Here is a 14,302-nt window from a genome sequence, read left to right on the forward strand (position 1 = left end):
CGATACGATTCACTACAATTAAGATCAACTACGATTCTCTGTAGTTACGATACAATTTACTCAAAATTCAATATGGTGTTTTACAATCACTGCAGTTACAATCTGATATCATAAAAACAATTAACTCAACCCCAAAAACGTATAAAAATGTCTTTAATACGTTGTCCTTCACTCCCAAAAGAGTTTTAAAAAAAAAAAAATTATGCTAGAGCATACAGACTGCTTTGATGCAGCTTCTGACCTAAAGAGATCGCTTAAAGCAATGGTAGTTATTATAAAAAACGGCCAGCGGGTGGCACCAGAGTATAAGAGATCAACCAGGGCCATGTTGCAAACAAGCTCTTTTTGCCAATCTTTTCAACACATTTGTAAATAATGATGACATTTAGCTATATTCTAATGCTAATTGCTCCAAAACAGAAACAGATAAAAATAGACTTTTTTCCTGATGCAAGAAAAGACTCTCATCTTTCTTTTGGTAGGTTCCATGTTTTTATAAGAATAGAACACAATATTGTGTGGGCAAAATCAGTCAAAATCCAGTAAAACAGTCGGGAGCAAAGGGGGTTGCTTCAGTCAAAATGACTGCCAGTCAATGACTTAAGATGGCTGAAAATATGATTCACGGCAATTACAATAGAATACGATTAGAGCTGTCAACGTTAATCAATTAATCGTCAAGTAGTCAATTCTCCAATTAATCGACAACTTTTTTTTAATAATCGAGTCATCGTTTGGAGCCATTTTCTAAAATTGTCCAAACCCTCTGATTTCAGCTTTAACAGTCGATTAATCAATTAAATAATCGATAGATTAATCAATTCTAAACGTATTCAATAGTGACAGCACTAGATACGATTCTAATAGCTTCTGTAATACCAAATAAAAAAACAAATTACACATCGCAACTACTTGTGATGTCATTTAAAGTGACTCGATGGCACGCTAAAAATCGTAATGCAGAAATTTCGACAATTGCGCTAAAAGTGTCAATTTCCAGATACATCACTTCGTTGGAGACGGGAAACCAACCCGTCACGGACATCTTCCACTTTGTCGTCTACGACGGCGACAACAATCGTCTTGACAACCAGATGTGCACCATCACCATCACCTCCAATGCCAGGCAGCCGCCTGCCGTCGCCGTGCGCAGCGGAATCAAGGTGAGCGTGCACCTTTCAGATGATTCTTTTTATTACTGGAAATGTTTGTTGTCGGGTGTATTTTTTGGGTTTTAAAAAAATCGAATAATCCATATCGAATCGATTTTCCTTTTCGAGCATGATATCGATTCATAAAACCATGAATCGATTATTTTAATAGCTCTTTTTTTCCCCATAAATGAACAACAAAATTGAATTTTAAAGGCCAAGTTTCGTTGCATCTTACTGTATTCTTGAAATTGACTGTTTACGTCAATTTAAAAGTATTTTCTTACATTTATGAAAGACTTGACTTATTGCACTTCAAGATTTATATTTTTGATTATTGAATTAGAATTATGAAAACATTTTTATCTCATGCCCAATAATTCTTTATCTCAATTAATCAATATCGGATTAAACTTAGTGAATCGGAATCGAATCGATTGGGAAAACTGGAATCGATACCCAGCCATATTGAAGACTCTGACAAAATTTATTTTTATTTTTTTTGGTGTAGGTCCAGGAGGGCGGTCGTGTGCAGCTGTCAACCAATCACATCATCATATCCGACCTGGACACGCCCGGGAAGAACCTTTTGGTTTGGCTCGTCAGTCCCCCCAAGTACGGATTCATCGAAAACACCAAGCAAGGTAAGGCACCCGCCGCGTTGATCTCGGCGCGGCCGTCACGACGTCATTTGATTACGATTCACTGGATTTTCCGATCCGAATGCCCCGCCTCCCTCTCGGTCATCTGTCATGGCGACACGACGAGTTGCAGTAGCTCAATTTTCCCTGAATGCTTTTCCATCGTCCACAAAAATGATGTCGGAGAAAAATACGTGACATTAGTTTAAACGTCAAACAGTCCATCACTGCGGAAAGATTGCATTACTGAACATGGAATATATCGAAGACGGGCCAGAAGTCCAATCAAAATATTATCGGCAAAAATTGGAGATATGACACTGAAGTGAGGTCTGGTTTGATGACTGGCCATAAAAGATGTCAGCCCGTGAAACCAGTTTGTCTTAGCAACATATTAAATTGGGTCGACATGCTTATCGTGAGTAGACCCACAAAAATGTCTCAAGAAGTCGTGGCAGAAAAGAAACAGGAAGTCAGCCATTTTGCTAGGAAGTGGCGATTTTAGCTGGAGTTCGTCATTTTCAGAGGTCATCGAAAAGTTTAGAAATTCAACACCAGTTTCACTTACGAACATGAAATTGGGTAGACATGCTTATTGTGAGTAGACCCACAAAAAAGTCTCAAGAAGTCATGCCAAAAAAGAAACAGGAAGTCAGCCATTTTGCCAGGAAGTGGCGATTTTAGCTGGAGTTGGGTCATTTTCAGAGGTCATCGAAAAGTTGTGAAAATTCAAAACCAGTTTCATTTACGAACATGAAATTGGGTAGACATGCTTATTGTGAGTAGACCCACAAAAAAGTCTCAAGAAGTCATGGCAGAAAAGAAACAGGAAGTCAGCCATTTTGCTAGCAAGTGGCGATTTTAGCTGGAGTTCGTCATTTTCAGAGGTCATCGAAAAGTTTAGAAATTCAAAACCAGTTTCACTTACGAACATGAAATTGGGTCGACATGCTTATTGTGAGTAGACCCACAAAAAAGTCTTAAGAAGTCGTGGCAGAAAAGAAACAGGAAGTCAGCCATTTTGCTAGGAAGTGGCGATTTTAGCTGGAGTTCGTCATTTTCAGAGGTCATCGAAAAGTTGTGAAAATTCAAAACCAGTTTCACTTACGAACATGAAATTGGGTAGACATGCTTATTGTGAGTAGACCCACAAAAAAGTCTCAAGAAGTCATGGCAGAAAAGAAACAGGAAGTCAGCCATTTTGCCAGGAAGTGGCGATTTTAGCTGGAGTTCGTCATTTTCAGAGGTCATCGAAAAGTTGTGAAAATTCAAAACCAGTTTCACTTACGAACATGAAATTGGGTAGACATGCTTATTGTGAGTAGACCCACAAAAAAGTCTCAAGAAGCCATGCCCGAAAGGAAACAGGAAGTCAGCCATTTTGCTAGGAAGTGGCGATTTTAGCTGGAGTTCGTCATTTTCAGAGGTCATCGAAAAGTTGTGAAAATTCAAAACCAGTTTCACTTATGAACATGAAATTGGGTAGACATGCTTATTGTGAGTAGACCCACAAAAAAGTCTCAAGAAGCCATGCCCGAAAGGAAACAGGAAGTCAGCCATTTTGCTAGGAAGTGGCGATTTTAGCTGGAGTTCGTCATTTTCAGAGGTCATCGAAAAGTTGTGAAAATTCAAAACCAGTTTCACTTATGAACATGAAATTGGGTAGACATGCTTATTGTGAGTAGACCCACAAAAAAGTCTCAAGAAGTCGTGGCAGAAAAGAAACAGGAAGTCAGCCATTTTGCTAGCAAGTGGCGATTTTAGCTGGTGTTCGTCATTTTCAGAGGTCATCGAAAAGTTGTGAAAATTATTAAACCAGTTTCACTTACGAACATGAAATTGGGTCGACATGCTTATCATGAGTAGACCCACAAAAAAGTCTCAAGAAGCCATGCCCGAAAAGAAACAGGAAGGCGACCATTTTGCTGTGAAGCTGCAATTTTAGGTTTCATTTGGTGATTTTTCAGGAGTCATTGAGAGGTTTTGAAAATTCAGCCCCCAGAACCAGTTTGACTTTCTGAGACGGAATTTGGGAGACACGTCTATCATGATGACGTCCACAAATAAGTCTCAAGCAAGCATCGACAAAGAGACGCCCAAAGTTTGTGGTTTGAGTTTGAAGCAGGAGAATCTGGAGTTTAACCACCACGTTTTCAACCCTTCGCCGTTTTTCACCGTCCTTCCAAAGACCTCCGAACCCGCGGCACGCCCCCCCCCGGCCCCGTTGACTTCCCTTAACGCCTCGGTGGTCCTGATTGAGATTCCGGGCAGGTTCTTCTTCAGATAAGAGACTCGCTCCTCCCGCTCACCTTCTCGGAGTCAAATGATGATGGAAGTGCAGCGCGCCGCGTTGCCGTTTAGCGTCACCGGGCGTCAAAACAAGACACCGACACCTCGCCGCGTCTGTTTTCCCGCCAAGTGATGCGTGAAGGCCGCCATCATTCCGGCTGTCGGATGCCGGAACAGATTCCGGGTGTCGGCGTATCTGATGAATGCTCACTTATTCGGCGCTCTCTTCTCTCTTACGGAAATGTAAATATATATCCTAAAAAATGCTAAAATAGGTCAATCGCATCACAAAGAGGCGGAGCAACAATTTACTCATTAGAATAATGACATTAAGAGCTTCTTTTTTTTTCTCGAAGTCTTCCCTGCTGTGATTTTGCCGAGCAGGCGGATCGGCGGGAGGTTTGCGAGCCGTCACGCCCGACACGCCGTTCTCGGCGGAGGACCTGACGTTGGACCAAATCTTCTACGTGCAACGCGCCGGCCAGCCGGCGCTGCAGGACACCTTCAGCTTCTACGTCAGCGACGGACACAGCCAGACGGAGGCCTTCCACGTCGACGTGGACATCCAGGTGATGCGCGGGGAGACTCAAGTTCAATCTGTACTTACATTTTGTGACCCGTAAATCAAGTTTTTTATGGGGGGGGGGGGGGGGGGGCGTTCTGCTAGAGCATACAGAAGGCTTTGGTGCAGCTTCTGACCTGAAGAGATCGCTTAAGGCAATGGTAGTTATTACAAAAAAATGGCCAGCAGGTGGCAGCAGAGTATAAGAGATCAACCAGGGCCATGTTGCAAAAAAAAGCCCAGTTACCCACAGTTGTAAACCGATTTGTGAATCATGATGAAACGTTGCTATATTCTAATGCTAATTGCTGCGAAACGGCATCAGATAGAAATTTACTTTTTTTTTCCTGATGAAAGAAAAGAGTCTCATCTTTCTTTTGGTAGGTTCCATGTTTTTATAAGAATAGAACACAATATTGTGTGGGCCTTGCAAAATAAGTCAAAATCCAGTCAAACAGCCGGGAGTGAAGGGGGTTGCTTCAGTGAAAATGGCTGCGAGTGAATGAGTTAATCCAAATCATGTTTATTATAGTTTTGGAATTTTCATTTTAGTTGGTTCTTATTTCGTTTAGGGTTTTTTTAAAGTTAGTTTTAAGTCGTTTTAAAAGTGTTTCAGTTTTTTTTAAATTAGTTTTACTTATTTTAAAAATGCTTAGTTTTAGTTTAGTTTTAGTTAGTTTCAGTATTTTTTTCTGTTTTTTTCGTTTTAAAAGTGTATTACTTGTGTGCAATATTTAACTCTTTTACCGCCAATAGCGTCAATAGACGTTAACTACGTTTTTGTTTTGCTTTTCTCAACGGGCGGTGCAACGTCTTTTGCAGCACTGCTTTGTGAAAATCCAAAAAACAGCCACTAACTATGGCCAGCAGATGGCAGCATTGTATCTCTTTTCAATGGGCTCCCCTGTATCAAATTACATGAAAACACGGCGGAGCGTTTTCACAGATGATGTGAATGATCAAAAAGCGTCTGTCACATTAAATCGAATTCACGTCGCGTTCCCAAAACAAAAATGTTTTCGTGCCAATGTGATTGTTGTGCAGAAAATGTCTCTTTTCACAAAAAGCTTGTTTTCTCCTTATTTATTCAATTTTCGCTCAATGTCACTCAAATGACTTCTTACTAAAGAACGGAATGAGGTAGAAACATACTTTTTCTTTCTAGTGAAAGAATGGAACGCGATTTTCCATGTTTGTGTCGTCAAAGTACACAATATTCAGTTTGCCTTGAAAGATGAATGAAAATGTTGAAAATGGGCTGCCAATAAAAATAAAAGAAGGAAAAAACGCCAAGGTCAAATGACAAAAAAGTCCTGCATTTCTTACCTAGCGTTGCATTTGGACTGAGTTCAATGTAAAAGCAGGCAAAAAGTCAAACACACAAAATTGTCGTCATGTGAAGATGCGTTTCTATTGGCTGTTGCGAGATGATGTCACTTTCAACCGTCCTTCTTCAAATCACGTCGAAAATAAAGCCCAAAGGCTCATGTCTTAAATGAATTACCAAAGACTAAAACGAAGGATATTTTTGCTTCATTAGTTTTGTAAATGTAAAATGTGGTTTGTTATTTTAAAAAATAAAAAATAAATTATAAAAATATTTATTTATTTATTTCGTGATTTAAAATGTTTTTGGACTTTTAGTTATTTTGTTAGCTTGGGCTAACTAATATAACCTTGATCCGGATCCGAGCCCGATTCAACATCTGGTAGCAATGTCAATGTAACCGCATTGCAACTCATGTTGCCCCTTTTTTTGCCCGTCTTCTTGGGCCCGCACAATATTGTGTCCTGTGACAATATAGAAGCACAGAACCCATTCAAAGAAAAAAAAGATGATGTTTTTCCAAGTGGGGGACATTTTTGGCACCTTTCTGGCACTTTGGTCAAGAATGCGTCCAATCGGGATGCAAAGCGGTTCATCCCAAATGAAGGGAGATGCTCGCCGCTCATTGATTCCAGCGGTGACAAATGTTTAAGCCTTGGCTGAGGTGCCTTCATTCATTCATGTTGTCAAGCGTGACCTTCCCGCTAACGCGCGAGTGATCACCGCCTGTCGGCCCCGCTGATGAACGTCGCCGCCGAGCCGTCCGGATGAATTAATGCGATCCTCTCTCTCTCTCTCTCTCTCTCTCTCTCTGTCGCTCGCCCGCTCGCTCGACAGGGCAAGTGGCAGAGTGAGCCTCTGGTGTCGGTCAGCAGCATCCACGTGGAGGAGAACTCCGGAGTGGTCATCACCAACGCGTCCCTCAGCGTCCTGGACCAGGACACGCCGGAGAACGAGATTCTGTTCACCGTCGTAAGGAAGCCGTCCTACGGTCAGCACCGCAACAAACTGCATGAAAAAAGGGAATGCCATCGTTCGTTGGAATTGGGTTGTTTTGTCCAATATGGACGGCTTTGGAAATTTTGCACCTGAAGCTCATTTTACTTACAAGAGTGTAATTTGGTAAGCATGTCTATCGTGAGTAGACCTACCAAAAATGTTTCAAGTATCAACGTCCAAAAAGACACAGGAAGTCTGACATTTTGCTTTCAAACGGCCATTTTGAGATCATTTTCCTGCTAAGATGAACTCCCCTGAGAGAGTTTTTGAAAATTCAGCCCCTGGAGCCAGTTTCACTTAACAGCATCAAATTTGGTACATCTGTCCATCATGAGCAGACCTACAAAAAAGTCTCTATCATCAAGATCCAAAAAGACACAGGAAGTCTGACATTTTGCTTTCAAACGGCCATTTTAAGACAATTTTCCTGCTAAGATGAACTCCTCTGAGAGAGTTTTTGAAAATTCAGCCCCCGGAGCCAGTTTCACTTAGCAGCATCAAATTTGGTATGTATGTCCATCATGAGCAAGCCTACAAAAAAGTCTCAAGCATCAAGATCCAAAGAGACACAGGGAGTCTGATATTTTGCTTTCAAACTGCCATTTTAAGATAATTTTCCTGCTAAGATGAACTTCTCTGAGAGAGTTTTTGAAAATTCAGCCCCCGGAGCCAGTTTCAATAAGCAGCATCAAATTTGGTATATATGTCCATCATGAGCAGACCTACAAAAACGTCTCAAGCATCAAGATCCAAAAAGACACAGGAAGTCTGACATTTTGCTTTCAAACGGACATTTTAAGGTAATTTTCCTGCTAAGATGAACTCCCCTGAGAGAGTTTTTGAAATGTCAGCCCCCGGAGCCAGTTTCACTTAGCAGCATCAAATTTGGTACATCTCTCCATCATGAGCAAGCCTACAAAACAGTCTCAAGCATCAAGATCCAAAGAGACACAGGGAGTCTGATATTTTGCTTTCAAACTGCCATTTTAAGATAATTTTCCTGCTAAGATGAACTTCTCTGAGAGAGTTTTTGAAAATTCAGCCCCCGGAGCCAGTTTCAATAAGCAGCATCAAATTTGGTATATATGTCCATCATGAGCAGACCTACAAAAACGTCTCAAGCATCAAGATCCAAAAAGACACAGGAAGTCTGACATTTTGCTTTCAAACGGACATTTTAAGGTAATTTTCCTGCTAAGATGAACTCCCCTGAGAGAGTTTTTGAAATGTCAGCCCCCGGAGCCAGTTTCACTTAGCAGCATCAAATTTGGTACATCTGTCCATCATGAGCAGACCTACAAAAAAAGTCTCAATCATCAAGATCCAAAAAGACACAGGAAGTCTGACATTTTGCTTTCAAACTGCCATTTTAAGGTAATTTTCCTGCTAAGATGAACTCCCCTGAGAGAGTTTTTGAAATTTCAGCCCCCGGAGCCAGTTTCACTTAGCAGCATCAAATTTGGTACATCTGTCCACCATGAGCAGACCTACAAAAAAGTCTCAAGCATCAAGATCCAAAAAGACACAGGAAGTCTGACATTTTGCTTTCAAACGGCCATTTTAAGATAATTTTCCAGCCAAGATGAACTCCTCTGAGAGAGTTTTTGAAAATTCAGCCCCCGGAGCCAGTTTCAATTAGCAGCATGAAATTTGGTACATATTTCTGTCGTGAGTGAACCTACAAAAAAAGTTTCAAGAAACACTGCCTGAAAAAACACGGGAAGGTTTGAACTTGCCACTTCCAAAAGCAAATATGATTGAGATGAGCCTTGGCGGAGGTCTCCGTACGACCTTCTGCGTTAATAAAACAACGCAGCTCTAGTTCCATTTGGACTTTTTCTTGTCCACACACTCGCATTCACTGTGCTGTGAAGTTTCTACAGTGTGGTCGCTAAAAGGCTGAGGCAGCGCTCAGAAATACACACAAAGTTGAAAATGAGACGTCCATTGCAAGCTGACTGCAGCCATTTCTCAAACACACGCACACACACAGCATGACACGCACTCCAATGAGCTGACCTCCAAACAATGTGTTTTCGCAGCCAAATTGTCCTTTCAATCCTGCCTGCCATAGCGGCATCCACCAAAACAAAGTGCTTGCCTGAAATCAAGAAAAAAATACAGCAATACAGTGCATCGCTGCCTTTTCACACAGAAACCAGCAAAAGAGGACATTGCATCCATTTTCAGCCCTTCATTCCTTGTTGGTATTTTTCACACAGGACATCAATGAAGGAAAAAGCTGGCAGTGATTGGCATTGATTTGGCTTTGCCACAGAAGAAAGACATCTATTTTTTTCTTTCTTTTTTCTTTCTCCGCCGTCAGGTAAACTCCGCCGGCGTCAGTTCTACTCGCAGCCGCTGGAGAACGGCCGCGTCCTGACGCAGGGGTCCACCTTCACCTATCAGGACGTCCTGGACCGCCTGCTGGTCTACACGCCCGAGACGGTCAGCGGCGGCGCGGACGAGTTGGCCTTCAGCGTCACCGACGGCGTCCACGCCCACGCCGGCGGACGCCTGCGCTTCACCATGGACGTCACCCGCAGCGAGGGGCCGCGAATGACCGTCAACAGAGGCCTGCAGCTGCCAGCCGGTCAGTTCAAAAATGAGCCCGTTTCACCAATCGACATGGAATTTGGTGGGCGTGTCTACCGAAAAGTCAAGCAAAAGGCAGCCATTTTGGTTTGAAGAAGGCAAATCCTGGATAAATATTGGGATCATCGTAAAAAAAAAACAGCTCACAAAATGATTAACATAACATTTGGTGGCCATGTGACGCATGAAAAAGTCTGACCAAATTGAGCAGGAAGTCGGCCATTTTGGTTTGAAGCAGACATTTCACGGTCAAATTCCGGTACCCAATTAGCCCCCGACACCAGTTGTACTGATCAAACTGAGGTTTGGTGGACATTTCTATCGTGGCGGGATAAAGTCTCAAAGATCCCAGCTTGGAATTGAACGGGAAGTCGGCCATTTTGGTTTGAAGCAAACAATTCAGGGGCGAATTCCAGGACTCATACAGTACTTCCAAACTTGTGGTAGGAAATTCGCCCCAAATGAACCCAAATTTGAGATGCGGGTACTCTCAACAAGTGGGTTGCACCAAAATCAAGGTTATTAATAACCAAGGCGAAAATTGAAAAAAAAAATTTGCATGCAATTTAAAATGCAAAAGTAAAAACAAAATTTCAAAAAATTCTATATTCCAAAGAGTCCCCAGAAAAAGTCTGTCCTGTATTCCATTTGCCGCAGGTTCCTCGTCCAAGATCAGCGAGCAGAACCTGAAGGCGACCGACGTGGACTCGGACAGCCTGAAGCTGCGATACGTCCTGACAAAAGATCCTCCGAGCGGCAAAGTCCAGCTGAGCGCCAGCGGAGGCCTCCAGAAAGTTTCCACAAAAGGTCCCGTGCGCAGTTTCACGCAGGAGGACGTCAACAAAGGTTTGTTCGAAGCCTTTGGGCAAGGCAGGCGATTGCTTGACTGATTTGACACCAACCACGTATCTTTCACGTTAGCGGTGCAGCAATGACAACTCAGGTGGTGGGGGGGGGGGGGTGTCTTAAAGAACAAAAAAACAAAAACAATCGTATAGTCGATTATTTTTGTAAATGATCATTAAAAGTAGTAATGCTTTTATTAATTAAAAAAAAAAAAAAAGACCATGTATAGTAAGGCTTTTTTTTTCTATAAAAAAATGACAACGTAGTAAGGCTTTATTTATTTATTTGTCATTTAAAAAAATGACCAAGTACATTCAAGTTTTTTATTTTTTACAACCACGTCATTTGTCATTTTGTTTTCCTGTTTTCTGTCTCTTCCTCAAGTTCAACGAAAACAACACAAGTCACTTTAATGGTGATTGTTTATCGCAGATTACAGATTATATGCCATTTTGAAAAGACGCACTATGTGTGCTACAAATGGCTGCCGGGGCCCCCCAATCTTCTTGCTTGGGGCCCCTGGGGAACGTTGCTACGCCGCTGGCCTTGAGTGAGTCTTTTCCCATCGATGTCAACACTTTGGCGCGTTTTGCGTTGCAGGTCTGGTGCAGTACAGCCACGAGAAAGGCGAGAAGGGCGGCAGCCATTCGTTCAAGTTCAACCTGGCGGACCCGGAAGGCAACAAACTCATCGACCAGTCCTTCTTCGTCAGCGTGCTCGGTAGGTCGAGCTGGAATTTCCAACTTCCTGGAACTGATTGCCTCTTATCGTTCTTCGCTCGCGTTCTTCTTCCTCGAACGCGCTCGTAATTCCGCGTCTGTCCCGTCGCTCGCCGCCTCGCCGTGAAACTCTCCCGTCTTTGCTGGCATCCATCTTCTCCGCTTTTTTGTGCAGATTGTGTCAGTCCACATTTATTTTCTCCCTCTCACTTCTTTTCTTTCTTTTTTTTTTATTTTATTTTATTTTTATTTTTTATTTTTTTTTTATATATATATATATTTTTTTCTCACTTCTTTTCTATTTACTCCAACTCAGTCGGGCCTCCCGAGATGATTTCAAAATTCCAATATCCCTCAAGAGCAGCAAACTTGCTGCGCCTGTCGATCATCAGCAAACCCACGCAAAAGTCTGAAGCAGCCGCGCCTTAAACGGCACAGAAAGTCTTCGGTTTCACTTTTAAGAGGCAATTTGGGCTCAATTGTGTCCTTTTAACTCATTCACTCGCAGCCATTTTTCACTGAAGCAACCCCCTTCGCTCCCAGCCGTTTGACTGGATTTGGACAGATTTTGCAAGGCCCACACAATATTGTGTTCTATTGCTATCAAAACACGGAACCTACTAAAAGAAAGATTTGAATCTCTTCTTTCATGAGGAAAAAAAAGTAGATTTCTATCTGACACAAAAGTTTGTCATTTTTGTTTCTCGCAGCCATCTTGTGGAATCCTTTGGACCATGGGCTTACCCTTGATTTATTTATTTTTTGACAATTCAAGTTTTACTTGGCACAATGAAATTTGGCAGGCATGTCCTTCATGAGTAGACAAAAATATCTCAAAAAGCCATGTTTCAAAAGACGCATTATTGTGTCATTTCCAGAAGTCCTCCTTCAGTTTTTTTCAAATTCAGCCCCCAAAGCCAGTTTTGCTTAGCAACATAAAATGTGTCTATCATGAGTCGAGCCACAAATACATCTCAAGAAGCTACGCTACAAAAGGCCCAAGGAGTCTGTCATGGGATTTTTTTTTCTTTTTTTTCTTTTTTTTTTTAATAAAGAACTCAGTATTGTTCATTCGGAAATGTCATCATCATTGCTCTTTATTTTTTATTTTTATTTTTTATTTTTTTTTGTGTGTGTGTGTGTGTGGGTGAGTATGAGTATGTGCGTGCGTGCGTGCGTGCGTGCGTGTATTTGTTAGCTCACCAAAAAAACCTATTAGAAAAAATCTCATACCGTTCACCTAAACCGAACACCGCCGTCAGGAGACCCAAGGGGACCGAAGAAAACCAAGGAAGGTGAAATCCAGCACCGACCAGACACCACCCACCAGAACTCCTCCCCAACCCAAGAAACATCCAGACCCCAATAAATCCAAAAAAACATAAAATCAGGGAGGCCTCAAGTCATGGGATTTTGAAGCATCCATTTTAGTGCTGTTCACGCAAAGACAGCTTTAAAAAAATTCTGCCCCTAAAGCCAGTTTTACTTACCACAAGAAAGTTTAGTAGACATGTCTTTTTATTTTTTTATTATTTTTTTTTTTATTTAAGAGCTCAGTATTGTTCATTCGGAAATGTCATCATCATTGCTCTTTTATTATTATTATTATTATTTTTTTTATATATATATATATATATTATTATTATTTTTGTGTGTGTGTGTGTGGGTGAGTATGTGGGTGAGTATGTGTATGTGCGTGCGTGCGTGCGTGCGTGCGTGCGTGCGTGCGTGTATTTGTTAGCTCACCAGTAGACATGTCTTATCGTAAGAAGAGCTACCAAAAAGTCTGGATAACACGTTTGGGTAACCTTGACCGGGGGGGTCCTTCAAACTCGATGTCGCGATTTTGTCCTTCTGCTACGGAATCAGAAGCGCATTAAAGCAGAGTTTTTGTCTTCGATGCGTGTGCCGCCGCAGAGGACCGCCTGCCCCCATCAGTGGTGGTCAACAAAGGCCTGGTCCTGGACGAGAACTCTGGGAAGAAAGTGACCACGCTGCAGTTGTCGGCCAGCGACCAAGACAGCGAACCCGGCGAGCTGCTCTACCGCGTCACCAAGCAGACCGGCCTCGGACACTTGGAGCATGCTGCCCACCCTGGTAGGTGCAACACTCTAGTATTGTTTTTTTTTACAATTAGGGGTGTCAAAATGAGTGTGTTCATTTTGAGTTCATTCAAAGTTCCTTTAACGACACTTTTTTTTTTTTTTTTACGCATGATTAATGACCGCCCCTTTACTGGATGAATTCCAGTCGCAACGCAGCAGACACGTCCACGTCTAAATTGACAAGTAATACATTTCATAATAATACATGGATTTGTGGAAACTGGGGCCAAGTTGTATTTAACAATAAAAACAAAAAAAAAGTGACTTCATGTTAAAGATTAGATAGCTGTCACCAATGTCTAACAAATGCAATAATGCCATCTAGTGGCAGAAAATGACCTCAACACAAATCAATAGCACACTTGTTTTTTTACAGTACAGTACATCTTTTTTTATTTCAACTCAGTTTTATGAATTTTATGAAATCAATGACTCAGATGCAACCATATTTCTATTAGTTTAACATTTTTTCCACTCTAATGTTAAGACTATGAACACTTTATTGTACATTTTATTGTACAACAGTAGAACAGATATAAAATGTGCGATTAATTGTGAGTCAACTACTGAAGTCATGCGATTAATTCCGATTCAAAATGTTACTCGCTAAGTTCAAAGGGAGCAAAATCGTCCAGACATTGAAATAATCTGATGGAAGGTCGAACGCTTCTGAAACGGTTTAGGGCCCATCTCCCGTCACGTGTTGTGACATTCTCACCATCAATTTTGTTCGAGTTCTTCTGGGCTTCAAACTTAGGCAACAGTTAAGACCTTGTAAATTGTTGGCTATTTATTGTGTCTAAGGTTTAGCTTAGCTTCGCAGAGATATTCATATATTAATATAACTCAGTCCAGTTCTTGATTTTGAAAAGGTTGAAAATTAAGGAACACTAGCGCTGGCAATAAAACGTTACAGAGTTAACGTTGAACTGTTTTGATCTCCCGAAGCTTTTGAAAACGAGCGGCTTGAAAGTCAGCATTTGTCTCGTTTCTTTGTCTTTTCTCATTTGGCTCCTGCTTCAAGCCAACCGTAAATAATGTGAAGTATCTCTTCGCTCCCTAAAAGCA

The 14,302-nt window shown here is 41.7% G+C and overlaps 1 protein-coding gene across 2 annotated transcripts in view; it reads left to right on the forward strand.

The window, feature by feature from the left end:
• fras1 (Fraser extracellular matrix complex subunit 1) overlaps window positions 1-14,302 on the forward strand; it is a 149,073-nt gene that overhangs the window by 110,331 nt on the left and 24,440 nt on the right. For both annotated transcript variants that reach the window (XM_086076384.1, XM_086076386.1), the window contains 8 exons: window positions 1,001-1,163; window positions 1,663-1,795; window positions 4,466-4,650; window positions 6,808-6,961; window positions 9,296-9,562; window positions 10,222-10,410; window positions 11,011-11,130; window positions 13,047-13,226. In XM_086076384.1, coding sequence (XP_085932510.1) covers window positions 1,001-1,163; window positions 1,663-1,795; window positions 4,466-4,650; window positions 6,808-6,961; window positions 9,296-9,562; window positions 10,222-10,410; window positions 11,011-11,130; window positions 13,047-13,226 — 1,391 coding nt within the window. The remainder of the gene's footprint in view (window positions 1-1,000; window positions 1,164-1,662; window positions 1,796-4,465; window positions 4,651-6,807; window positions 6,962-9,295; window positions 9,563-10,221; window positions 10,411-11,010; window positions 11,131-13,046; window positions 13,227-14,302) is intronic.

This window comes from Leptonotus elevatus, chromosome 5, assembly GCF_054856555.1.
Source record: "Leptonotus elevatus isolate MCC_2025b chromosome 5, RoL_Lele_1.0, whole genome shotgun sequence".
Classification (NCBI taxonomy): Eukaryota; Metazoa; Chordata; class Actinopteri; order Syngnathiformes; family Syngnathidae; genus Leptonotus; species Leptonotus elevatus.